This window comes from Empidonax traillii, unplaced genomic scaffold (assembly GCF_003031625.1).
Source record: "Empidonax traillii isolate 1590-97213 ecotype Southwest subspecies unplaced genomic scaffold, ASM303162v1 scaffold419:size1009643, whole genome shotgun sequence".
Taxonomy (NCBI): Eukaryota; Metazoa; Chordata; class Aves; order Passeriformes; family Tyrannidae; genus Empidonax; species Empidonax traillii.
Genome location: NW_020955612.1, coordinates 634,249 through 662,176, shown reverse-complemented (window position 1 = coordinate 662,176; position 27,928 = coordinate 634,249). Strand labels below are relative to the sequence as shown.

General features: G+C 44.3%; 1 protein-coding gene across 1 annotated transcript in view; it reads left to right on the top strand.

Annotated features, from left to right (window-relative positions):
* The window catches only part of ACBD6 (acyl-CoA binding domain containing 6), an 81,590-nt gene that overhangs the window by 25,138 nt on the left and 28,524 nt on the right, over positions 1–27,928 (top strand). Inside the window, exons 5-6 of the mRNA XM_027894188.1 lie at positions 8,506–8,611; positions 15,023–15,112. Of these exons, the coding sequence (XP_027749989.1) occupies positions 8,506–8,611; positions 15,023–15,112 (196 nt within the window). The remainder of the gene's footprint in view (positions 1–8,505; positions 8,612–15,022; positions 15,113–27,928) is intronic.

Below are 27,928 nucleotides of genomic sequence, written 5' to 3'. Positions count from 1 at the left end.
GATGTCTTGCATCATTTCGGTCCCAGGAAATTAAAAGTTAAACACTGATTTCCCTATACACAGCCTCCAAAGCTTGATGAGAACTAAAACTCAACACAGCATTTCTTTGACTTGTTGTCACAAAGTAATCTTGAGCAGGTGGTTCCAAACCATTTGGGAGGAGCTCAGGTAGGAGTTGATACAGCTGTTGCAAGCAAATAGGGTGGCAGCTTTGTGCTTGGCAGTAACACAGGCATTTCCCACGAGGTTGCAATCCACTTTATAGTGAAGTGGAGCAGTGGGCCAGGAATAGTCTTCTTCCCTCGCATGGGGAGCCAACACATCTTTAACTTGCCCCTGGACCTTGACCAGAGGTGGTCAGATGTGACCTTGGTTTAACACAGTGTTTGAGGAATGGCACTTCTGGCAGCCACAAGCTCCTTTTTCTTCCCTGCTCTGTCAGTGCGGGTCTCAGCCACCTACTTGATCTCATAGTTTGACCTTGTGTAAGTATAGGCACATCTCTAATGTAATAATTATAATAATAAAACCGTAGCCCTACACAAAATTGCCCTGATACCAAACCTGCAAGCAGATGAACCAAAGAAGAGTGGCTCTAGACATTCAGTTTGGTGTCAAAATTTGTCTAGAGCATGAATTGGTATGGTAGTTGTAGCATTCACCTGAGAAGGGTGGCTTTTGTGAGGCTGTGAGTGGTTACTTACAAGAGCATAAGGTTAGCATTCAGTAATGCTTCATAAAATAGCATGTAGTCTTAAAAAACACGGCATTTTCTGTAGGGGAAAAACATGCAAATGTTTAAAGAGAAATAAAACTGAATAGCTTGAGCCAGCATAAACTTTAACACTTCGATTATTACAGGTAAGTCCCGTGCTGTGAGTTCAGTGTGTACATTTGTGCTGCCTCAAAACCAGCTACCTGAGAAAGGAAACTTTGATACAGGTTGTTTACTGACTCGGTTTTCTATGGTGGGTTGACTGAAGCTTTACAACACGCTTGCAAAAATTGGGATATAAATCAAACGACTTTAGTCTCTGCTTCCCAGGGCTGTTGATAGGATAAATATTTTCTTGTTACAGGATCGTATTCAGGAAGCCCAAAATAAGCAAAAAAACCCTCCTTTTTTGTGTACTGAAAAGTAAAACTTGAGTCCTCATCAGGTCTGAGCTCTGACAGACCGCTGAAAGCAATTTCTCAGCCGGCATTACTCTGCCAAACACAGCCTACCGTATGCCCTTTAGGATTCTGCTGATGCAACGGCAGGAAAAGGCTGCTAATTTATCTGGAGCATCGTCACAACCTCACCTTGCACCAGGAGATAGACAAGGATGCAAGTGCAGAGTTTTGCAGGTTCACCTAAGCAGGATCGCTTGTTTTATTCTTGCCAGGAGCTTTTGAACAGTTCATCAAAAAGTTAACGTCCTCCAAGCTGCTGCTGTGTAATAAATAGGAAGAGGATCTTGTTTAAATAGAATAAACCACCGGTTTGCCACCAGCAGTAGTTACCAACAAAGCAGCAGTGCCCTTGCTTTCAAACTGTGTCTAAAATTATGCATAAATAATGCTTACCTTCCTCTTGTGGAATGAAACGCTGGGGTTTTAGGATGCAGAGATATAAATGCTGGACAAAGTGGGAGTTACCATACCCTGCCCTAAAGTGGATCAGCCGTAGGAGGAACTCGGTGCCAGGGCTGGTTTTTGCCTTATCACTAATTATCTCAAATGCTTCTAATTGAGAACAAGATAGAAAAATGGCCAGTCTGGCTCACAGAAATACATTGCAGTGATTCCAAATAAATTCAAGAGCATCCATAGAAACAGGTTACACCGATCTAATTAAATCAATTTAGAAAGAGATTCAGTTAAATCAGTGCAATTTGTGTGTTCATAGATCAATCCTCAAATCAGGAGAAGGTCTCTTGAGCTAATGAGGCGTAGCAGTTATTTACTTTGGGGTGCTGGGCACTGGTCATCAATTAGGAGTCATTAATAAACCCTGGCAATAAAGAGCTCGAGTACCCCCAGTGAGTAATGGGGAGCAGTTGCAGGATGTATTAGCATAGTGCTCTGCCTCTGGGCTTCTCTGCAAATCACTTATCTCCCCTCAGGCATTACATAAAAACCCTGTGTGCTGGTGAGTGATGATGGGACTTGGAGGTTCCCCCCGGAAGGAAAGATTTAGAAATTATCTGTGATTTCAGGTTGCATATAGTGGTGGTTTGTTTCTTTTTTTTTTTTTTTTTTTTTTTTTTTAACTGCTACATAAAGCTTAATGTCTCTTTTTGGTGCTGTATTACCAGAACAAAGCCATAGTAGTGGAGCTCTTTCATGATCAAATCACTGTAATTAGAGTTTCACAAACCTGGGAAATGAGCAGGGAGCTGAAGTTGACTGATGTGTTACCAGTATAAATCTCATCCTAGACACAAACTGAGAGAGATGCCAAAAATACTATAGCCTTGGAAATTCGGCTTTAAAGTTATTTTTCAGGTTGTTTTTTTTTTTTAAAGCCAGGGAAAGGAGGAAACAGTTTCTAAGTGTTTTCAGCAAACGAAAGCATTGATTTGGCAGGTGAAGAATGAGAAATAATTTTGCCAAATGTCCGTTATCCCTTTGCACTGCCACTGGAGGAGCCCTCCTGCACTCTGCCACGAGCTGCTTCCATGCAGCCTTGGCATGCTGGCATGGGAATGACATCTACCAGTCGGCAGAGAGGCCTTCCCGAGCTGTGCTTTACTCTTCTGCCATCCAGAGGGATGCTGAAGAATCTGGTAGAAACTTCCACCCTTCCCTCTAACACTTGCGAGCAACCCCAGTCACGAGTGGGGCTCCGTTTAGGGCTGGGACGCGGGGCGGGCACCCCTCGGGTTTGGGACCTGCCTGATGCCGTGTAATCTATCAGAATTGTATTAATCCCACTAACACAGCCTCCATCTGGCCCCGCTGCCGGGCCGGCTCGCGCGAGCCCCGGTGATGGATGGCCCTGGGAATTGATTAGTTGTTGTGCGAGACAAATGAACTGTTTTGGCAGAAAATACCAGAGGTCGCTGCATGTGGTCAGGCACAAAGGCTGCTGAATTTTAAAGAGCTGCTTCCAGCATCCATTGCAAGGATGGTGCTTCGGAACAGTGACGGGTTTTGAGACGAGCCCAGCGCTCCGGAGCGTGGTTGGGGTTTTTGTTGTCTCCCTCCAGGCCTGCTTTCGGGAATGTCTGCACTGGAAATAAGCGCCAGGCTGCAGGGACGTGTGAGCCGGGCATCCTTGCCGTGTTGGGAATTGTGGGTTCGTGGGGGTATCGTGCGTGTGGGTGGCTGCGCCACAGATGTCTGTCACCTGGGCTGTGCAGTCCCTGTGGAAGAGCTTTCCCGGTTGTGCGGTGCCCAGGCAGCCTGGGGGGTTTTTTTCAGGTCAGTGTTATTTAGAAATGGATGCTCTCCTGGCGATGTTCAGCGGGCAGATCTCTTGGCTTCAAGATGATTGCCAAGTTTATTGCTTCCCCCCTTTTTGTTGTCCCCGGAGCAGTGACCCTTGGGGCTTTTGCCTTATTGTGCAAGGGGGGCCTGGGCTCAGGCCTGCCTCCTCTTTGTGAGAGCTCATCCTTCAGTGGAGGCTCCTATCTGGGGTTGTCACGGCCACCTCCTCTCCGGTGCTGCCACTGATGTGCCGAAGTGTGTGTGGCGGGTGGGGAATTGGACGACACGTGTCTTGCTGTGTCTCGGTGGCTCTCAGAGGACGGCACACGAGTGTGCCAGCAAGTGGGCAACCCTTCCCTCGGGACAGCCTGCCGGCTCAAAATAAACTTGAGTTATGGATTTATTCAGCTTGTAAAACCTCAGCTGGCATAAATAATTGAGAAAGCAAAGGTTTGTCTGTGGTGCGTACCTCAGGGACCCGCTCCTGCCTCCCTCCCTCCCACCACCCTTTCTTATGAAAATGATCCCAGTTGCACTGATAGATAATAACAACACCAAGCAATTAAAAGCTATGGGTGGCTGGAGAGAGGAGAAAAGGTTCAGTTAATGAGCTTTTCCTCTTCCTGTGCCCAGGAGAGCCTCAGAAGTGACGAGGCGATTAAAGCGAAGAGATAATTATAGATTATGTGAAAATGGGTCCCTTGGGGGCCGAGGGCCTTGACATAAACAGTGAGTGTTGCAAGTGTCTCTGGGCTCCCTGCACACATCCTGCCCCGCTCCACCGCGCATCCTGCTCACTTGGCAGCGCCGTGCCAACCAGACGGGCAAAGCCACCTGTTAGCGGTGAGTCCACTGGGACGTGGCTTGGACCAGCCCCGGGAAAAAGGGGCGAGGACGCCCCGAGTAGAACCTGATCTCAGCCCTCTGCCCTGAGCTTTGCACTGGAGGTAACCTGCGAGGGGGGAGGAAGGGCACGGGCCGAGCCTGGAGGGTGTTCTCTGCGCGAGGGTAAAATGTCTGAATTTCAAGTCTCTTCTGTGCCCTTTTCAGTGGCAGCCTTGGTGGCAAGGAGGTTTGTAACACTCCAGGTAAGAAGGAAGTGAAGCCCGATCAACCAGCACCAGATCTTTTCCATGAGGTGTTTATAAACTGTTGGCTCAATACGTGTGTTTTGGACAGCTTGTGGAGAAGGCTTGTGAAACCTTCCAAGCTTGGGGAAAGATGGGCTTGGTGTAAATCCTTCCACATCCTTTTATTCAAGGATGGAAAAAGCTACCTGTGTGTTACTTGCAGGCAACAGGTGCGCCTCAACTCACAGTTAAATCAGAATTAGCATCTCCTACTGGGGATGGGGGAGAGCAGGAGAAAAGAGCTTTGGAGACTGAACATGTGTCAGCAAGGGAGAAGAGAAACCCTCTGGCCATCCTCAGGAAACAGATGTAAACACACTCACTGCCTTTACTGACAGTCAAGTGGTCACTGACTTGAAGGCTCCTTTCTGGCTCAACAGTCTGACACGGAAAGAAAATTGCATCCAAGTCTTCCTTTTAGCTACAGGTTTTAAATCATTGTGCACATCTCCGTTAGGTTGAGTTTCATGGTCCTTCCCATACATTCAGATATGCCTAATACTCTGGTTTTTACGTGAATTGAGATTTTTCTGAGCAATGTTTTTGCACTGTCACTTACTTCTGTATTTCCAACGTGCTTCTGCCTGGTTTTATACTGTAGCCCATAAGGCAATCCATCTACGTCCTGAGGACCTCGCTGCCACCGTCCAAGCGTGCTTGGCCCCGGCAGATGAACCTCAGGATTAAAGGGTGGGCTCAGTTCCGCGCACACTGTGTCTCACCTAAAAAATCCAATGCGCAGGCTGGAAGGTGGAAAGACCTTCCCTGGTTCTTCGTTCGCGAAGACTGGCCAAGAAAAAAAAAAATACTGTTTTTACCAGTTTTGGGGCCTTCCTGCCAACTCTTACCGGTTTTATGAGGAGTGCAAATTCCTACTGGGAACAGGTCTGATAAAAACATTACATCCTTTTTGTTTTCTTGTAGCTACTACAGTGGAGGGATTATTAAAAATGAACACATGCACACAATGTGAAATAAAGGGAGGGAAAAAACGGAGTTGCCACGTTTTCAAGCTGTGTTTCTTATTTGTTCTGTATGGTTTTGAGTGCAAAGTCAGCAAATAACAGTAACTTGTCCTTATTCCATTCACACCATTCAAGGGGAATGTTTTCCCTAGCGTTGGTCCCTTCAAAAATCTGGTTTTAACTCCTCTGAGCCCTTTTCTCAGTGTCCCCTCCTGGTTTTGGCATGTCTCTAGATCAGATAGTTTTAAATGTCTGGAGTGTAGCTTCACGTGACTGTTTGATTTGCAGGTAAAATGTCTTTTGTTGCTACTCTATGGACTTCCCTCAAATGTGTTCAGGAAAGGGCTTGTTTCTCATTGTTAATATTTATAAAAAAGTTGGATATGATATATGCCTAATTTTTTGGAAGAGGGCATCGGGAGCAGGGGAGTGGTTTAAAGCTTGAGAAATAAATACAGAGTAGAAGGATGAAATTTCCCGAAACCTTGTCTTCGGGTGGGGAAATTGGTATTCTGGATTAATTCCATTGTGGATACTTCTGAAAGAAAAGTGGCTTTTTGGAAGGGGGATATATAGAGCATTTGCAGAGTTGGTTATTCCAGAGAGCTAAATCACATCCAAATAGCTGTGTCAGGTCATTTTCCCCTTGCAGACAATAATATCCTTGGAAAAAAGACTGTAAAAGTCCTGTCTGGAGGCTGTGGTGGGAAGATGGGCTGGGTTTGGTACATCAGGGTTGCAGTGCCCTCTCTGCTGGCAACAGACCTGCACACACTCCCCCTGGAGCACAGTCAGGTGCTTTATTGCTGCCACGTACTCGCTGGTACCTCTGGTGCTGCAGTGGGAGGTCTGTCAGGGCTCTGCAGCTCGTGGGATGACCAGGTGGCATCGCTGCCAGGGATGGAGGGTACAGCCCGAGCTCATGGTCGTGACATGGAAAATCACCCAGGAATAACTGAGGATGGCTGTGGACTTCCCTAGCAAGGAGACACTGGGGGTTTGCTTTGGTGTTACGGAAAAAAGAGTGATCCGTAACAAGCAAGGGGTGTGCGGTGGTGCAGTGGGGAGCCAAGTTACTGTACGGCGTTGTCTGAAAAGCAGCTTCTCCCCAAAGGCTGCTGTCAGCAGCCAAGGGTGTGTTGGAGAGGTTGGACTAACAAGGTAGGACTGGAGGGACTTCCCAGCATATCAAATCAGCCCTTGTTAGTAGGGGCAGGCATGTCTCGTGACCTCCATCACGAGTCTGTCAAGCTCCATCTCCAGCATTACAAGCTTTTGCCTTTTCTAATCCCACCATGAGGTTCTTTTTTCCTCGAAATTCAAGGTAATTGCATCTAAAGCATGCAGTGCTCTGCTTCCCATGTGTAGTGAGCAGGCAAGACCTCCAACAAATGAGTTCATGACAGACTGGTTAAGAAACTGGGAGACTTCTGTACTGTGAAATCTTGTGTGGCTCCAGCTCTTCACTGGAAAGGTGCAGCTCAGTTGTCTGCAAGGAAAAATAGGGGTGATGTGCTGGAGAACAGTGCTACTAGGAGAGCAAGGTGAGAGGGAGGTCAGAGGAAGTGACTTTTTTGGAGAAAGCAGTGATCTGCTGCTGGAACTGAGCATCAGCACTTTTTCCCACCTTTCTCTGAGGAAACAGAGTATAACTCACTAGGCTAGATGCATAACAATCAAAGTCAGAGCTCTGCCTGCCCTGATGGGAGCAGGGGACGTGGTCTTGGTGGCATTGATATTTTCTTTTTTTGGGGGGATTGCAGGTCAAAGAGCAACCCTTTTGTTTGTAATCCATTGCTCATGCAATGTTATTCAGATTTTACTTTTCGCTTCCCCTGACATTATTCGGCATGTGATGTTCAAGAGCAGTGCAGATGAATAGGAGGAGCGTGTTGCCTTTTAGCACCAGTGCATCAGTCCTCAAACTGCACTGTTGGATTTCTCCTGACCAAAAGGCCCACAGCAGAATGACCTCCTCACTGGGTCTGACCAGCTCCAGCAACCTCCCCTTTTTACAAGTAACTGAGGCGTTCAATCTGAGTTCTGCTGAACATCCAGATGGTCTTATGTTAAGGTGATTGAAAACTGGGGATGTCATGTGAGGCACTGACTTTGTGTTTAACTCTTGTGAAGCTGCCAAGTCCCTTAGCAACACTGGTGGGTTCATTTGAACACAGTTTTCATCTGGAAACTTGAAAGAGAGGGGAGTATGTGGGCTTTTGGCTTATTTTTATAAAACCAATTGCCTCTTTTCTTTATTCCCTTTTAGCCACACAGTTGGATCAGTGTATTTAAACCTAAAGGTATTATTCTTTTAAGAATCTGAGAAAGGTCTTAACTTCATTGCAGGTTCTGTTTGTTTGGCTGGTAAGGAGGGAAGCTTTAGTGTGTCTGAAGCCAGAGTATTGCTTTTATCTCTAGAAGATGTGACTCAAGCACTTGTGACGCCACAATTGGATCTTCCTGCCTGCAAGTGGTCCTCAGTGAGCACCTGCTGGTGTTATATCCAGGATCCACTGTGTAAACAGATTGCTTTGCTTGTGTCCTGCTTGTTCTGCTGCTTTGTCCAAGCCACATTAGTGGCCACTGTCTGAGATGGATGGCATCAGACAGGGCTTTTGTGGGACCCAGAGTGGCTCTTAAGGCAAGAGCAACTTCCTTTCTCTTTTGTGGGATTGCAGTGATTTATACCAAAAATTCAAACATGGATTTTTCTGGTTAACCCCAGACATTTCTTGTGCCATTTCACAGGAGTAAGCTGACTTTTGTCAGGACATAATACTGCTAAATACCTTTGTTTCTGTAGGAAGCAGGATCTTCTGCCTCCTAACTTGGGAGAAAAAAACCCCACGTTATTCTGCATGTGCAATACTAGGTGCCTGTTTCAGTCCAGTGACAGCACTGAAATGTCATTGAAATGAGCATATGATGTGTGTGTATGTGGCTTTTGTGTTGTGCAGTAACACAGTGGTTCTTTGCTTTTGTTTCCTGAATAGGGAAGAGGACAAGAACATTTTTGATTACTGCAGAGAAAACAACATTGACTATGTAACCAAAGCCATTCAATCAAAAAAAGTGGATGTGAACGTCACAGATGAGGAGGTATGGAGAAAAAGGAACCATCAATCTTTGATCTGTGTTGTGTGTTAATTCAGTGCTACTTCTTTTTAAAATTCCCTGGTTGGGTTTGTTATAACAAGGTATGGTAACAGTTGGGCAAACTCTTGGTCACTGAGACAGGGATAATCTATTGGAAAACAGCTTTCCACTGGATTTCTAGTAGTGTGTGGATGTAGTAACTGTGATGCTTTGGTGTATCAGAAGCTTAGTTCCTATATTATTTTCAGCAGCCACTTGCAGAATAAGGTCTTCTGAATGCCTCCCTTTCCCCACTTTGTGTACTAAATACGGTCCAACAGAGTTAGGAAGTGAGGGAAATGGGTTTTTTGGCCGATGACCTCTGTTCAGGCTTGAAGCAGGATTTCTGTCATGCCGCCAGCTTTTCATCGTTCCCAGGTGGAGGGTAAATGAGTGACACTGGCTTTCCAGCTTCACAGAAATAGTGACATCATCAAGTCTTTCTCTCCTCACCAAACTCAAAACCCCATTCCCCCACAGGGAGGTAATGCGGGTGTTGCCAGAAACTCCCAAGAAAAAGCTGTGTCTAAAACTGTGGATTGGCTTGATCTTTTCCTTGGTAAGAACAACTGTCCTGGTGTGGACAGTTTCGTGTTAGTCCTCCAGGAACTGTGGCTGTACCAGGTTTGTCACCTCGATTTCTGTGCTTGCACACTGCCACCCGTCCCTGCTCCTGGTCTAACCTTGTGCACAGCTCCTTTTGCCCGCTGCCTTGCAGCACGTTGTGCTGTGGTGAACAGATGAAGTGCTTAGACATTCATAGACTGAGACGCCACAAATTCAGTTGGGTTCTCCTGTAGCTCTAAGCAGATTTCTGCCCTCTGAGCCATGACAGCCCCGGCTGGGGCCCTGAATGCTGATGGCAGGGCCTGTTATTATTAATCAGGAATTCATGTGAATTAATTTTCAGAGGAGAGGAGGGAGGGTGTTCACGATCGGGGTTGGAATTTCACATCATAAATTCAATGAACTGAAACTGTCGTGTGCCACACAGTCGCTGCTTCAGCACTGAGCTCCATCCCTCCTCCTGCTGATCACAGGCTACAGAAGGGAATGTCCAAGGCAGTCCTACAGAATGCTGTAGTCCTTTCATTAAAAAAAAAAGCTCATTTTTGGGATCACGTGCTTGCAATAAGCGTATAATAATGCCATGCTAACACTGCTTTGTTCCCACTGGCAAGGTGCTCTTTTGTAGTGAGCAGCATTCAGAAGCTGGTACCTTCCTTGCTGTTCAAGCAAAAAATAGGCTTGTTTTCAGCCACAGAAAGTTTGGTGTTGTTTTGGTTTTTTTTTTTAAATATTTTGTGAGAGATAGCAGAAATATATCTAAACTACGTAAATGTTTTAAGTCAGATCTGAAAACTGCCAGGTGACACATCCTTCTTGGGAATTATCCATGAGTTCCTGATGGAAGAGTAAGTCCTATTTCTAATGGATAATCCTATTGCTAATGGATATTAGCACGTGACTGTTGCAGAGTAGAGAATTACTTCAGCAAAGGCAGGAGCCAAAAGCACCTGCCTGCTGGTGAAGGGCTCGTGGGAGGTGACACTGGTGCAAAATTCACCCATAGATGAATATCTCACAGCTTCAGCAATTTTGGCTTATCCCAGCAAATGTGCAAATAGGAAAGTGAAACCTTTGGTTTTTTTTTTGGCAAGTGCTGGCTTCCTTAGGCTGACTCTAACTGGTCCAAAAAACCAAACAATCAATAAACAAAAATTTGAAATAAATACTTATTTTGTGATATGTTAAGGAGCTGAAACCATTACCAGTGTTGTTTGGTATCCAAACATGTTCTTCCCAGTCTGGAGGATAGCTTATTTTTCAATATCATGCCGGCTGATTAAAGTTTTAGAACCCCATTTAGACTAGAGATATCCCAGACCAAGCCTTTCGTAGAGTGAAGTGTGTACAAGCATAATCTTATAATTTTTATTAACTATTTTAGTGTTACTGTGTAAATACATCCTGCTGAATTCAGAAGCTGCCTTGCCTGGCCTAAATGGCTGGAAATTTAAAATGGCACAGAGAAAGAGTTAGTGGCACATACAAAGAGTTAACTTGTAATGAAACAAAATCTTCTGAAGCACCAAATAGTCTCGTGCTAAGCTGCAAAGACGCTCGGCTCAGCCTTGCCTTGAAAAATAAAGACCTGGGTGAGGTTGTAGGGGTGTTTAGATGTTATTTTTACGTGATATGTTAGTACTGTATCTCATAGCATCCCCCCATTTTGTGCAGACCTGAAATAAGCCAGCGAAAGGAGAAAAGAAATCAAGAATAAAAATGTGAAGTTGGGGATGAGCCAGCTTACTTGAAGCAAAAGGATTCCAGAAAGGGGTTTAGAGACATGCACTTGAAAACTTCCAGAGCATCAGCGGTCTTTTTCCCGCAAGACATCAAGCTCTTCGTGTACAGCATTCAGGCCAGCATACCTGCTAACAGTTTGGACATAATAAACTTCAATTTGGAATTAAGCAAAGAATCCAATGACAGTAATCATGTCCGAGCTTCCATTTACTGTATCCATTGCTCAGAGTTCAACAGAGTAGCTTGCATTCAGTTACGAGAAGTAGCACAGACTAAGGCAACCTGTTTCCACTGCATGTGTTTGTTAGCAGGACTGATGGCATAAGAAATAGCCTGTGGCTGTGAAGTCGCCCCAGGCACATCCTGGGAGCGTGGCTCACTCGCTGCTTTTCCGAGAACAGTATTTCTTCGACTTCTAACAAACCAGGAGCTGCTCAAAGGCAGAGATGAGTTGCTTTTGTAGTTTGTGCCAAGGGCTGCGGAGGTTGTAGCTAGGTAATTTTTTTTTAATTGTTGGATAAATCCCAGTAAACAAACGTGCTACCTGTGTGCAGTGTTTTAAGTCCTTGCCAAGACTTTAATGAGAGGCATCTGACAAGTTGCTCGCTTAGTCCCCTGTCCCTGCGCTTTTGAGACAGCACGTGCCAAATTGGTGCCAGCTTGCCAAGGAAAGGACAGGGGGAAGAATGAATTTGAAGAAGGATCACATACTTCTGGATTTACAGGCTTGCTCTCATTAGAAAAACTTCACCAAACGTTCCAGAGCTCCAAAAGGGATTCACTTCCAAACCAAGTTTACCTGTATAATTGCAGCAACAGCCCTTCCAATTCACTGTTTCTGCTGTCACAGGGGGATGCAGTCGTTCTATCTAGATAGATATCTATCTCTTCTTAATTACTGCTAATAAAACACTTGCCACAAGTTAGAGTGGCTCACTGCTATACAGCCATTACCGCTGCAAACATCGTGCCTAGAAGTATAGCTTAATATTGTAGCACATCCATTCGGTTTGGCTTTGTTCTCCCCTTTCTGTGCTCCGGCTAATTGATGTGAAAATCATTCCCATCCATTTGTCTGCCGAGACTCAGTATATCGGAGACAAATCCCTGTCCTGTGCTTTGTTTGTGAACACCCTGTGACTTGGAGCTGAGCAAAATTGATGTGCTGTTGGCTTGAGAAGCTGCTGCAGAAGCTGGCCAAGCTGGCAGCGGTTAGCCAGGCAAAGCACAGAAGATTTAAGAGGCAGGGTTAGTGCAGCGGGGCTATTTTTATGCTTTTTTTTTTTATTAAATACTGCAAAGATGCATCCTTTCAAGTAACTTCTGCAACAACTGTCGTGTTTGAATTGCAAGGAGGGGGTAGTACCTTGGTGTTCGATTGCTTCTAGTCGAGACCTCACTGCTGCAGTTCTTCCCTACATGAAATTATTCATGTTGCTCTGAGTCTCTCACTGCTTAATGAAACAGTCATGTGGGAATTGTTTTGGGAAAGCTCAATCTGTGGCTCTTAAGATTTCTGCCGTGTTATTTAAATGCACAAACACATGTTACGTGCTGATCCAAAGCAGCAGCTGTGAGGACTAAAGAATTTTGCAGCGTTCAGAGGTGATGTAACCGAGCTATACAAAGGGCTGGACCATGAATTCAGTTTAAGCCTGTCGTATCACAAAGGCTTGTTTTAAGGAAGACATAGAAACAAGTAGACTTAGTAGCTGTATAGCTGCCTCAGTACGTTAGCTAGAACTGTTGATTGTTGTTAATTTGCCTGATGCTGTGCAAACAGCAGTGAGTATTACCTAGTTTTCGTAGAATCATTAAGGTCATGGAGTCCGACTGTTCTAAATACAAATGCTTTTTGTTGTGCAGTAAGTAGGCTGAGATTCTTCTGCAGGTGTCTTTACTCCCACATTTCATGGTATTGGTCTCTAAAGTCCACCTTACACCCCGTGTCGAGGGCGCGGCTGCGAGCATGCAGACATTTCTTGGGTGGAACGTGTCAGCTATTTAATCGTGCACAATTACAATGCAGAGCCATTTAAGGCACTAATTAGAAAATATTGTATCCATTTAGAATTGCAGAGAAAATATATAGGTAAGCAGAGTGTAATTACCCAAAGTGGAATTGGCCCAAGACTTGAAATCCATACTCCTGCAAATAGCACAAGGAGATTTTTTAATGACTGTAGATGATCAGGCTTCAGGTTTTTGTCCTGTTCAAAAGGCAGCATGTGCAGCAGAACCAGCTTTCCAGTGTCGTGGGCAAGACCAGCTGCACAGTGCTGTGGTACCCCTGATCTGTCAGAATTAACTGTTGGTTTTCCTTTTCTGGTCTCAGCCAAGTTCAGCACCAACAAAATGAGATTCTGCTTGTCCAGAGACAAATGCAAACCAACATATTATAGCCACTAATCTGTACCGTTAATTTGGGTAAAAAATACAGAAATGCCTTTATGACGTCATGTAATTACTGTGTGTGTAATTACAGTATTATCCCTCTACACATATATAAAGAAACTGCAATCCTCTGCTGAAGTATTTATTGCTGTTATGCATATTGCAGATAGTGCTTTTTTTTCTTTTGACGTAAACTTCTGTGGCACAAAAAAAGTTGGTATTTGTCCAACTGAAATGCTAAGTCTTAAGTAATTACCAGTCCAGAGATGAGTTAAGGATGCTAAACATGAATTAAGGATCTTTCCATGTTTACCAATTGTTTTAAATTGTACTCTTTCCCCCCTTGTAGACTTCGATAGTGGCATTGAGTGCAAGAACATTAATCATTAAATGGCCCATGGATGTCATCAGTGCTTCCATAGAAAGTCACTGTCAGAAAATTCATTTTAGTTCAAGGTTAATTAGTGTAACATTAAAATTATGTGTTACAAAAATTAATTACTTGCTGGGTCAAAAAGTGTGCCTTTGCTGACTCAAAATCACATTCTACCTCCGCTGCCCTGCCCAAGAGCATCCAGCAGAAGCAGTGTGAGCTTTGGTCACAGGTGTCTTCTGCCTCTCCTGCTTTCTGGCACCACGGTCAGGAAATTTGGCTCACAGTCCCCATTAGCAGATAAATGAGTCGCTCATCTTGTTCCCCACTGCTCTGTCAAGAGATTTATAACCAGGCGTGGGCTAATTTAACTGATTTCATCCGTGAGGGTCTGTAACTGTTTTCTGTCGCCTACTGGAAAACACAGGTCAGTCTGCTGGTGTCACAACTTGGGGGGTGTGATTCCTGGTTATCTGCAGGGTGCTTTCCAAGTTTTCCCCTGCTGACCAGGAGAGACTGATAGGAACAGTAAGTCTAATTTACCACGTGTACATAGTAAACAAAGATGAAAATCTATCTCAAACTACTTTGATCTAAGGGGATCCTAAGCTTCTTCCAATATCTTTGGTAGGCAGGGTGATCTGAACTTCCATTGAAGCCTTTCCCATGGTGGCAGACAACTGTAGGAAGGGGATGGGAAGAAAACTGCAAAGGTCTGCGGGGGGGCTCAAGGCGTGGATGCAGCAGCCCACGTTGCAGAGCTGAGAGGGGACAAATGCAGGTGATACCTGCCCAGACGCCCAGTTTTAATCTTCTCTTGCAGCAGAGACAGGACCTGTGGGTTAAGTGCCTTGGACCTGCCAGAGGAATGAGCTTTTGGGGACTTGGCATCCCGGTGACTTAGGCAGCAGTGAAAATCCTGCCCCTTATTGTGTAAGTTGTTGCTCCCAGAAAAGTCAGAGGTGCCAAAATCCCAAATCTATGCAGGAAAACAAATCATGTCATGGCTCCTGTGTTTCATGCTTTGCTGCTTTTTCCCCTCTACATTTTTGCTGGCTTGTGGGCTTGATGCTAAATTAATGAAGAATTGAAACTCTGTGTCACTTTTCACTTTTCTAGCGTTATTTAGTAAGTCCAAATCACAAGGAACAATAAACTGCATACTAATATCCTTTTTTTTACTACTTCTTTTAACTCTGTGTTAATTTGGTTTTTGGTGCTCAGTACTTATTAGCAAGACCGATTCTCTGTGGGGTTTTTTTGCCTGGCTTTGTTAATTTTTCTCCTGGATGTTGCAGGGCCGGGCTCTGCTCCACTGGGCATGTGACAGAGGACACAAGGAGCTGGTTTCAGTACTGTTACAGCACGCTGCTGATGTCAATATCCAGGTAAGAAAGGAATACAAAGTTGAATGTGATTGATGTGTTACAGAGTTCTGTGATTCTATTATAAGAACATCCAAAAAGGTAGCTTGGGAAAAATACGGAATTTTTAGCCACCATGGTTTGCAGGCCGCACGTCTGAGCTTAGCCAGCAGCAGTTTTAGGGTCCCTGAATAGCCCAGGTTTTGTCCTACACTGGTTCAACAACTCCTTTGCAAGTGGTTCCTTCCAGCCAGCCAGCTTGGGTCTGCCTGTGCCCATGAGTCAGCGCTCCCAGTTTTGTCAGCTTGGTGTAATTAAGGGCTGACTTGTGTAAATTTGATTGTATACGGAAATAATTGTCTAATGTTTTTGTGTGAAGTTATGATTGACTCTTCCCGCGATGGCACTTACTGGCTCTGCTCTCCTGCCCACAAATAACGGTGCTGGTACTGAGACACACATGAAATAGTTGTAAAAAAAGGTCTGTTTTACCCTTTCCTGGGCAGAATTGCTGCTGGGATGGTATGAGGAAGGACAGCGCTGTGGCAGCTGGTGAGAAACACATGTTCCTGCTTAATTCTCTGTGGTTTCAGTTTTAATGGATTTTATAGGAGTTTTTCCTCACATAGAAGAGGGGCAGTGAAGCCAGTACGAAGGGGGGCTTTGCTGTCCATCACCCTTCAAATCAGATCTAGTGGGTGGTGTATTGGATACATACAGGAACAGCTTTGCATTGAAACTGCAGAGAAGTTGGATCAGCCTGTTCCTTCACCTTGGCATCCTGGAGATGGCTTTTGGATTCTGTCTGAAAAATCTCTTCTCTTTGACACTTGTCTCATTCCTTTGGAGGTAAAGTCTGACTTTTAGAAGAAAAGGCAGAAGGGAGAACCTTCATAATTTTTTTTTCCTCAAGCATTCATTTTTCTCTTAAATACTTCTCTTTTTTCTTTTTGATGCATTGCACATATTCTAACCAGATTATTTTTGGCCAGTAACAAAAGGTTAATAATAGCCATAAAAAGAAAATCAATCTTTGATATTTTTTTTCCCCGCCGAGGTAATAAAGGAGAATTTTTTATAAAGGTCTCTGTTTGCACGTGGATGTGTTCCCAGAGAAAGCAGACACGTTTTTATTCTCAGCCCTATATGAATTGCAAAAAGTAACATTTCAAGACTTTGTGACTTCATGTTTATTTCTTTTTTTATTATTATTATTTATTTGTATTTTAACCTTTACCCTGTAAGAATTCACATCCAAAGCAAGAGCAGGAGGAATTTCAAGATCAACCAGAAGAAAAAGGGAGAGGGAGAAACTCTGGCTTCCTAACAGGCCATAAACACTGCAGCACCTGCTATTACGCATGACCAAATCAGTTAATGTGTAAGCTGTAAAGAATCTGTTATTTCAGAGCAATGTGCTCTCAGCAGAGGTTCCCTTCACACCTCTGTCCAAGCAGCTTCCACAATTCCCATCCACCTCTCCAGGTCTTCAGGTGTCCTTCTGTCTCGTTCAGTTTTGCAGCAGCACCTGTGTGCAGGCAGCATGAGAGATCAGGAATAAATTAGGGATTAGGAGGGTTATGAGCAAGTAGTGAAGGAGAGAAATGTTACAGACCGATTTTTTTTTTAATTGCCTGTGTTTTAGTATGCTTCTAAAAAGTTAGTCAAACAGTGTGACAGATTTATGCTCTCTTCCATTACCTTTTTAATAAATGTTCTTCCATCTTGGCTCTCTTGGAGTGTGCTAAAGGATTTAGCTGCCCTAAGCAAACAATGACAGTGGTGCTCTGATAGGTGACCTGGAGCAAGTCAGAACAGTTCACTGTGCCAGTAGATGTGCCTTAATACCTTTTTGCTGCCTTATTTTTAGTTACCTTTGTATTATCTGTTGTCAGAGTACTGCAGTCTCTGGATCAAGAGGGCCTGCAAGTGTCAACTTATTACTCTTTATTGATAAACAGACAGATTGGAAGCAGGAGGAGAGGTCTCCTCATTCCTGTAGTGTGCTCAAAACCACTTCAATTCTGGAAATAACCTCACGTCCCAAGATTGCAGTGGTCCAGCCCCTGTGCTTTTTGTTTTTTTCAGCAGTGCTGCTGCAGTTTCCGAAGGGTGGTTCACTAATGTCACTGAAAAGCTGCAGCCATTGAATTCTCTGCTTGTTCATAATTAGCTCTAATAGCATGTTTGAAAAGAGGTGGTAAAGCGATTGCCATGGGTGAGGGGATACCGAAAGGCAACAGGCTGCTCTGCTTTGTTGAAAAGGGGCGTTTGTGTAATTGAATTAGCTAAATCTTCAGAGCCAGAGGCCGTGTCAAAGTGGGTGGTGGGATGGTATTTTGGAGCTGAGTCTGCAAACAGCCTTCTTCCATTGGAGATGTTTGCCTTAAATGGAGTACGTTCGTAACATAACAGTTACGAAGGAGCTCAGCAACATGACTGTAATTTCCATTTCTAACTTTAAAACACGTGAAGACGCAAGTTTTCCTTGCAGAGGATGAGCAAAATTGGAACACCTTTTTCCCCTAAAGAGAGAGTTTTTCCTTGCAGTGTTTTCTCTGGCCTTGGGAAGGAGATTTTCTGGGGTCAAGGGAAGCACTGAAGGCAAGCCATGGCATCCTCGGCATTCCCTGTGCCAGGAGGGGCAAGCTGGCCTGGTTTGTCTTTATTTTATAGCATCATGGAATGGTTTGGGTGTGAAGTGACCTTTAAGATCATCTGTTTGTCCTCAGTTTTCTCTGGTGCTGCAGGGCCGTTGCAGAGGAGACAGCAGAAGTCTCCTGGGTGTGAGGTGCTGCTCAACCAGCTTTCAAGGAAGCTCCTTTAGTGTGTCTGAGGGGACATTGAGGCACAGTGTGCTGCTTCACTGCTCTTAGGTGGAAGGGTCTTCTTGGGGCATGGTCCTGGAGTGGTTGCCACAGCTGAGCTTACTCTGATAAAGCTTTTCAAGCCTATCTGGCCATGTAAACAAGTCTTAAATACTTGTAAGTGGAACTGTATCACTTGACACGCAGGATAATTAAAGGCTGTGTACATATCTATATGCTAGAGTAGCTGAGTTAAAATGGTATCTAAATGTTTTATGATTTTTAAACTGCATCATTGTGCAGTTATCAATGTTATGGTAATAATTTTCTGTGCTTTCAGGTTTTTTTCTGAAAGGACGAAAAAGGCTATAGCTGATGTTCATTTTCTATTTGCTGACTTTTCACTTTCCTAGTAAAGGTGCAGAGCACTGCACTGAGACTTTAAACCTCTTGCCAGCAAATTCCCAGTGGTCATCCACGGACCCTCAGGGGTTTGAGAGGGAAACTTGAGACGAAAGCTGAAAATCATCAGCAGTAATTTTGATGAAAAGCATCTAGTGTCTGTGCTGTCTGCAGAGAGCATTGGTGGATTTTTGGTGGCAGTGTTGGGTTTTTATCTTGTACCAATTCGTGCCAGGCTACCCAGTCATATTTATGCACTGAAGTGATGCTTGTCAGCGTATTTTGAGTTAGATGGATTTTTTTTCTTTTTGTTTGTTTGTTTGTTTGTTTGTTTGTTTGTTTTCCATAAGACAAAAAAAAGCAGGAGGAGCATGGTTGTCTCCCCAGGTTGTCTCTTTTCCCATTTCCCTGCCACACACCTCTAGGAAGACAGCAGCTTCCTTCCTCTGTTTGCAGCTCTGTTTGCTGTTGAGTCAGAGGGGGAACACGGAGCAGCCATCCCTGATAATACCTTCCCTCACGTCCTCATCGGGGATTGAAAAAAAAAATGAAAGAAACCTTTTCGAATGAAGACAATACAAACATAATAAGTGGCAGGGAGGGTTCATCTCCCTCATGACTCAATCCCTCTCAAACAACATTATTATTGACTGGCCTATTGGTTGCCAAAAAGGAAAATCAATTGTACCAGAAGTAGTTGCTGGGCCACAGATCACGGTACTAACCCAGCGGAGACAGGTTGATTTTTATCAACTATCCAAAGACTAATTTCCACCATTAGCTAAAAATGAAGTAGAAATTATGGATGTGTTGAAGATCGCTAAAATTGGTGGTCTGTTGGTTTTGGTTTATTTGTATGTTTTTACTGTTTTCCTGCCTGACTCCTAAAGGGATTGTGTCTGAATAGGATAAAAAAGGAGCAAGGAATAGTCAGGCTTCCCTACCTGTTTTTTGTTCTTTTCAGCCTTGTTCATTTGGATTTCACGGTAAAAATACAAATTGCTTCGGTCTTTGCACTGGGAGCTGGGTTTTGGAGGCATTGCATAGACATTTAAAAATTGTGCTGCTCTCAGCAAAGGTGTGTCCCTTCCCTGCCTCCTGCTCTGAATATGCATCATGCCCTCATGTTTCTGTGTCTGTAGGGATATGAGGAATTTGGTGTGAACATCTCCACTGTTCTGACTGAGGACCAAAGGCCACAGGCAGTATCTACACAGCTTTGCCCCTCCCCAGTGACGTGGGGGTGTGTCCATGCAGCCCACCACCCTTGCTGCGAGCTGGCGGGTGCAAACACCTTTTGGGTAGGATGCCAGCTGCCAAAAGACTCTGCTGTTAGGACCATCCCCTAAACCTGGCTGAGATTAAAAAGGAAAAATGTCTGAGCCTTGTGCCCTTGCAGTTAATGTCCCTAGTATCCATTTTCCCCCCAAATATACTAAAAGCCTGGCTCATAAAGCCAGGGGGGGCCCAGTCCTGTGTCTGATATTGCTGCAGAGGGTTTGGTGTAGTTACACTCTCAGCTAGCAGAGGATGTCGCAGGCACTGCTGAGCTGACCGTTGTGTGGTAGGGAGGTACTGTGGCAAATGGATGAAAACACCAAACAAAGATGAAAAGCAAAGCTATAAGAGCAGATTTATTAACCACAGAAGTGTCTTTTTTCCCTTCGCCATCCCTTGTCCTGATCCCTGTCTCCGTGTTTCCGTGTCAGCTTTGTCAGGCACATCTCCGAAGACTCTGCAGGCTGTACCCTTCAGTCTTGACTCTGTTGCCAGTGGGTGTGAAAGCCATTAGCCAAAAGAAAGGAGAGATCTGCTTAGTGACAGAGGGTAGCATTCTACATTAAAGCATTGACATGGTGCCAGTCACACAGTTATTACAAGTGGCACAGCTCCATGTCTCTCCTGCGGGTCTCTCTGTGGAATGTAGATTGGCAGCAGGTTGAATGTTAAATGGTCACCACTCAGCAGATGCTGATTTTACCTACTGGGAGAAAAGTCCCTTTCAGCAGAAACGTTTGCAAAATATTTTCAGCTCTAAATACGTGCTGGGAAAAGCAGAGATTTGTCCCCCGGTTTGCTCCTCAGCTTCTGAAGACACCTTAAGCCTCGTCAACACAAACTGTAGGGTTGTACAGATGATGAGATGTTCCCTTCAGCTTGTGCAGGCTGGGCTTTTTTGCATTGTTCCTTCCCATCTTCGAGCTTGATGTGTCCAGTCTTTGTTTCTTCTGCTCCCTGGAGGCATATGAATCATTGCATCATGGCTGGTGCAGCAGAGCAGTTGGCACCCTTGCCCAGGCAGCGCGTGTGCGGTGTTGCCTGCAAAGCAGGAATGCTGCTGCAGACTCCTGTGTTGTACAAAACCAGGGGTGTGGAAAAGTGAAATCCAAGAGCTGGCCCTGAAAAAACTTAGCAGGGGTCTTTGCTGCTTTACCCTCAAAATCCGAAGCTCCTTTCAGGGTAATCAAAAGCACAGGGTTTAAAGCCGGGACTGAGGACAGCAGCGTGTTTTAGTGGCTTGCCGTGGGACTGTGGGGCTTGTGGGCATCGCCCTGGAGTGAGGGCTGCGCTGTGCAGAGGGAGGCACATCCCATGGCCAGTACTGGTGCAGGAATGCAGTCTGGCAGAAGGCACATATTTTTAGCTGGGAGAGCGTGAACCACCCTCTGTATCAGAGAGCTTTGTGCCTGATTCCATTCCTGAACAGCACAGCTCTTTTTGTGGTACGATCTCTGCTAATGCTCACGGTAGACAGATGCCAGCAGCAGCAGTGAGCTTTGGGGTCAGTGCAGGTGGCACCATGGTGCACTTACGTGTTCTGCTGCAAAGGGGAAACTCCCTACTGTCTTCACATGTCCTTGCAGAGGCAGGAAAGAGCCTTACCTTGAATGCCTCCCTGCAAGGGCAGGGGATGATCCTATGCCCCTTGGTCTTGGGGTCATCTTTGAAATGAGCACGTGTTAAAACACCTGTAATTCCTAAAGTCATTGTTGGAAATGCTTTAATCCCTCATTAAGGTGTTTGGTTAACTGCGCAAACAGGATACCACTGGCAGCCAAACTAGTTCTTCAGGTGAGCACATAACCCTAGGAATGGTCTCTAATCACCTCAGGAATGGTCTCTAGCCTTGCTTCATTTCCTATGGCCTTGATGTCACCTCTCCCTGCCAGAGGAACCACCTCTGCCAATCAGCTCCTCTTCACTCAAGGGAGATGGTTCCTAGAACATGGTCTTTGAGTTCAGCCCCTTAGAAAAGCTTTCCCTGTTTTGAAAGAGTTAAATTCTGCTGCTCACCTTCTCCCTGAGGACATTTGGGTTTTAGAAAGTCTGGCATTACTTTCCAAAGGGATTTTTGTATTCATCTGTTGTCAACAGTTGTCTCTTCCGGTTTCCTCTAAAAACCCTCAAAACTAAACAAACCCCCCCTTCCCCACAACAAAAACGTACAAAAAACCAGTTCCAATTGCATCATTGGGGCATCTGGAATTTGCAGTCTTTGGTGCAAAGTACTTTTTCTTTTGGTTTTCCTAAGTAAGATTTTTCTAATGATCTGGATGTTGGAACAATAACTCTTCATGCTTACTTTGGTTAGGTCTTGAGTAAGATTTTTAATGATTATAGCTGGGTCTTGGTTCCATGGATCGTAAGTGGCAAAATGGCACTGAAGATGGAAAGCTAATTTAGGATGCTTCTGTCTCTCAGCTTGTACATGTTAGTTCAGCATCCATGAGAAGGGTGTCAGTACACAAGAGTTTCTAACTTGGCATCGTGTCTCCAGTGGCAGGGAAGAGTGAATGCTTAGGAGACAGAGTAAGGTAAGGATACAGTGATAATTTCATGTATTTCCCCAGAGTCTGTGGCTTGGAGGCTTCCAGAACCATTGATATTATCTTTGCGCTTCTGGATTTTTCATTGATAAATTTCTCTCATCCTTCTTTGGATTCCCAACCTTTTATGCCAGTGGGAGTTGCGTAGTTTAACTGTGCATTTGCTTTGCACTTGCCACAATCTTTCCATGTGAGAGCCCATCGTTCTTGTGTAGTGAGAAATAGTAATTGTTCCCCCAGTTACCTTCTCCATCCTGCTTTTGACTTTATGGGTCTCCTTGATTCCCCTTGATCACTTCTTTTTCAGGCTGAGGAGTTTCATCTCTTTAATCCTACCCCATTTGGAAGCTACTCAGTAACTTTGCTCCTTGTCGTTCTTTGAGTCATTTCCAGTTCTTCCTTATTTCCATTCAGATGAAGGGAGCAGCACTTCTCCCAGTGCCCAAGCTGTAAGAGCAATATGAGCTTTAATGAGGCAATATAATGAGGTTTTCTTATTTCCTCTTCTTTTTTTTTTCCCCCAAAAATGCCTCCATTTTGTTTGCCTTTTATTAACTACGACTGAATACTGAGCTGGTGTTATAGAGCTGTCTGTAGTAATTCATGATCTGTTTCCACAGAGGGAATAGCTAGTTCAGAGCCCATTGCTCTGGATTTTAGACTGAAGATTGTTTTTTCTCACGTGCATTACTTGGTGTTTATCAGCACTGAATTTCACCTGCAGGTTTTTCCACCCTGTCACCACGACATCCCTTTGTAGCATCTTACAGCCAGCTTCTGGTTTAACAGACTTGGGTGCTTCACACTCAGGCTGCTTCCCCTGTTCACTTGCGGGGCTGAACAGCCCAAGCCCTTGCAACAGGTCCCTGAAAGGCTCCAGTGATCACCAGTAATTGTGCGAGCTGGTGATTTAGTCCTGTTCAATCTCTGCTTTTGTTATCAGTTCTCAAGAAGTGCAAAGACCTTCCCTCTTGCTCTGTGACAGCATCATTTAATAGCCTTTGGTGAGATGGTGTGTCCAGAGGCTTTTGGAGATCCATGTGGACAGGCATCCCCATAGCAGAGGTCTTGGTGGTGCTTGCCTGCACCGGGGAGCAAAGGCTGGTGCCATCCCCCCTCTGCCTGTCACAGAAAAACTACTCAGTTGCTCCCTTTTGCAACAAAACAAGTAAATTCTATCCTTCAATTACCTTCAATTTTATCTAACAGGCCAATAAACTGTCACAGCGTAGACATTCCAAGTTGAAACGGGTCTTCCACCCTCTTTTGACAAGGCTCAGCTTTGCTGGAGTAAAGGTTCCTTATAAAGCAAAGGCCTGAACTTACACAAAGGTGCGTTGAAGTTGTCTGTGGTGTTTGTTCTCACGTTAGGAGCTGTCTGCAAGCTGGGTACCAGTATTGGAGGCCCTGCTAAACTTGCATCGTCCAAATTCGTTTCTGCTGTTCCAGCCAATTAAACATTGAAATGAGCATGACAAATAAGGGTTCCTTTACGGGTCAGGAGCTCCGTAGTATGGCCGTGACATGGCTGGCCGAGACGATCCATTTCGTACAGGCCTGGGCAACCCAACATCTTTGGGTATGTAATTGCTTTTGTAGAGAAAGAGAAGCAATAAGGATAATGTAGCCATCAGGGCCCTGACTCACTAGTTCGGAAACTTCCCCTTGCCAGTCAAATTCCTTTGGTATTCAACCCGTTTTAGGCTCGTTACAAAGGCATTATAGTGATGTCAGAAAATGTCCTGATGGATATAGGCATTTTCTCAAGTGTTAGATGTTACCTTCTGGAAGACACTTGGTTTTGTCCACCAGCCAATAAACTATCTGTACAGAGAGCCCTCAGTGCACTCTTCATGGCAACAGACAGGCTTGTCTTGTCCCTCTCTCTCTCCCTTCCCCCTCCCCTATTAAATATATTTTTTTTTCTCAGCACTATTAGATTATTAAATGCTTAATGACTATTCCATTCCTGCTAACTATACTTTTGATGAGCTGCAGTAATAAAACTTTGTAACAGCAAAGCGTGTGTCTGGTTCCTTTATAGGAAGGGCACATTTGGGGAGCTGAAGTAATGGGGGATAAAACTCAATTAATGAATAGAAATAAAAAGAAGTAAATGAGGTAATCAAACTCAGAGAAATTAGTATTGGCAGGCCCTGAATGATGCTCTTGGATGAACAATCTTTCAAAATCCTTCCTTGTATGCTGCTGCTGTCTCTTTATTTATTATTAAAATAACATGATCCATGAGGCGCTCGGGGTGACTCCCAGCCTAGCTAATTCTAATTAATCCAGTCAGGGAGAGCAGCAGGGTAAGTGGAGCAGTCTATCGGATTGAAATTCATAACTTAATTGAGGTCAAAGTCCCGGGTTGGGAGAACAAAAGTCTTTCGCTGGGACCAGGCAGATCAATAGCAATAAATATCTGGCTTGGATGCAAGTAGCTTATAGTGACGGATTATCTGACACTGGCCAGAGGTCTTGGTCTTGTTCAGGGCAAAGTCCTGTGGCATCTACAGTGTAGTGTGACTTTTGCCAGTGTTCCCTCCAAAACCCTGAAGAACCCTTAAGGAGCGTTCTTGGGAGCCACAGGAGAGGGATGTCCATAGAGAAGTCCGTGTGAGTCATGCTGAAATTTGGGTTTGGTGTCTCGAGGTGTGAGTGTCTCATCGGTAGCACAAGGGCAAGTGCCACATTATTGCTGATGGAGGCTGCAGGAAGTTGCTCAGGCTTACAGGAACTTGGAGCTAAATCATATCTTGTCCAGAGAAAGACCTTTAAGACCGGGCCTGAGCAGTGGATTGATGGGCTTTATGCCAAGTCTATATTTATAATGTGTTTACATAAGAGGAAAGAGGAAGGTTGGAAGAGGGAAGTGTAAATAATCATTAAGGTAGGTTTGTAGTGTGAGAGAAACCAGCAGAGGCAGATGTGGTGTTGCCTGTTCTTCAGAAAAGCAGCCAGTGGCTCTGCTCTGACCTCCAAAATGTTGTGTTCAAAGGGATTTGCATGTGCTAATGATGGCTGGTTTCCCAAGCACAGCATAGCTTTGGGTGTTGACTGCAACACTGATCCCTGAACTCCCCAAGCCAGGGAATAAGCATGAGGTCCTGGCCTGGGATCTGTGGCATTCCACTGTGCACAAAACCTTCCCTGGGAGTGGGCACTGAAATATTCGTCGGTACCGGCAACTGAAGAAGCTTCTCTGAACTCTTAAATAAGCAGGTACTTCAGCTGCAGTTTGGTATTAAAATGCAGTCTTCACCCAGCCTGTTATTAATGCAATGTTTATGCAGATTTGACTGTTCTGCTTGTATCCTCTTTGCAGAGGACAAATACTGCTGTGGTCAGCATTCGATACATCCCTGATGGATGTTGTTCTGCCAATGCACTTCAACACAGCTTGGAAGAGAGATGGAAACCGCAGCCTGGAGACAGCCAGTGACTTAGTTTGACATACCTGCTCCTCCCATTAACACTGCATAAGTCCAAAGCAACTGTTCATGTCCAGCTTGCCAAAATTATTCAGAAGATCTCTTCAGCTCCACAGTTCAGATTAGAGGTGTAGGGCGAACGCCTTAGCTGGTCAGGTGTCAGGCTTTAACGTGATGAGCAGCTGTTGGTATTTCTGTGCGTATAAATGGTACTAATGGTGCTTCCGTACCCTCACACCCTTTTGAAACTGCCTCTGGAAAACACCTCTTGTTTTCCACCTGCTAAATATGGTCAGAAAGCAGTGAGCAAGGCAGCTATTCAGTTTTGTGTGTGTGTGTAGATATATATATATATATATATATATATATATATATACATCCATATATATATATATATATATATACACTTTTGCTGTATACTGCTGTTACTATATACTGATTGCTATTCTGCTATTTACTACTTCCCTTATTCCTGTCTCATCCATTGCAGGACTAAACCTCCTTCTTTTAAGTTGTTGGCTTCACCCTCTAGGTTTCTGTTGTGTTGTTGGTGCACTCCTGCTTCATTCCTGCCCAGCCTAGACAAGAGCAAATCAGTTCCTGAGGCTGTTAAACAGAGCAAACAAAACTGCATAGGCAACTGTCATCAGGGGAAGAGCGGGGCTGAGTGATTTATTTTGTTATATATAAAAACTAGCAGAAAAATCCAAGTGCTGAACCATTTCACCATTTAACACTGAGATGTTTGCGAGCAACGCACATCCTGAACGTGCAGAACTTTGAGATGGGTATTTTCCTTTAGCTTGAGTGATGGCTCTGCTAAGAGAGCAAAATATTTAGGAGAAAAATAAATTAACAAATGAATGTTACCATTTTTTTCCTCTTCACAGAGCCAGACCTCTTGTTTGAAATTTTCAAAACCAGCAACTGGTACCTTTAAAGTACTTTGGCTAAACTTCAGACTCCCCCCACCTGGGAGAGGTGGTGTAGCCATAAAATGAAGTACTAGGTTAGCTTTATTCATTAGTGAGAGAATTTGCCTTTTTTTTTCATCTGAGAGGAATAGCAGGATCTGTCCATTCAAAGCTGGGTTACCAGAGTTACGTATGTTATTAAAAAACGTAGCAGTAGATGCCCAGATCTGTAGAATGCCTGTGGATTCAGTGAGGAAATTCCCTTTATAGCTCCTTTCAGAATCAAGCTCAGGTTTCTAATTGTCCAGTTTTGCTACAGAATCCTGGCGTGACCTTGAACCAGTCACTTGATTTCTTTCTGCCGTGGTTTCCCATTTAGGAAATGGTGGGGCAAATAATCGTTTTTTATCTCATGGATATAACAAGATTATAAAAATATGGTACTTTTAAGAACCTCAGAAAACTGATGAAATGAAATTAAACAGATCTTGCAGTCCAGATAAAATGAGATGAAACAAGCATGAAACTATTAGTGAAAGAAATGTTTCTTTATCTTCTACAAATAAAAATGCAAAGTGATTAAGTGGGTCTTTTCTAGCTATTAGCAATAGCAGCTCTAGCCAGCTGACTTCTGCCACCCTTGTAAATGAATTTGCAGGGTGCAGTCCTGAATTTAGTATGCCCACAATAAATACCCCTAAAAAAGTTGTCACCTTCTCTGATGCACGATATTACTGCCACCATAGCACTGCAATTACTTGCCCTGCAGATAAAAAGTGGCTGCTCTAAAGGAGATGTTCTAACACAATGGTTTGCAAATTTCTTCTAATTGACTTTCCCCCCCACCCCCCCATGATATTGCCTTACTTTACTGTACATCCAGCAGGATTTTTATGAGGCAGGGGAAAGGAATGGAAATAGCATTAAAGGTTATTCTTATCCAGGACTGGTCTGGAGGTCTTGACATGTGCTTGGCCTCAGCCAAGCACATGTTAACCTCTGTGAAGGACATTTCAATTTACTCTTTTTTTTTCTTTTTGTTTTTTTTGAACTCAAGTTTTAATCACATTCAGACTTTGCAGATGAAATCTGAGTCAGAAGCCAGGTCTGCCAACGCTGCCTGGTTCCCTTCTCTGTGATGCCCTATTCCTGCTGCTATTGTCAGGATATTTTCAAGCAGTGCTCACGGATTACATGGTAATTTGGCTTCTGAAGTGGTATGAAATTGAGCATTACACTTTGAATTCCAGTGGTCAGACTCTGAAGAGATTTGTAAAGTTACGGCTCAGCAGTTGGAAATGATCAATTTTTCACAGCTTAATGACCAACTGCTTGTTTTTGGAACGATGGGAAGTGATCACATACCCCCTTACCTCCAGTGCTAATTGCAGAGTAAAAGAGGTTAATTTAAACCATGAAGGCAGTTTCAATCTGGATGTTTCACAGCAGCAGGAAA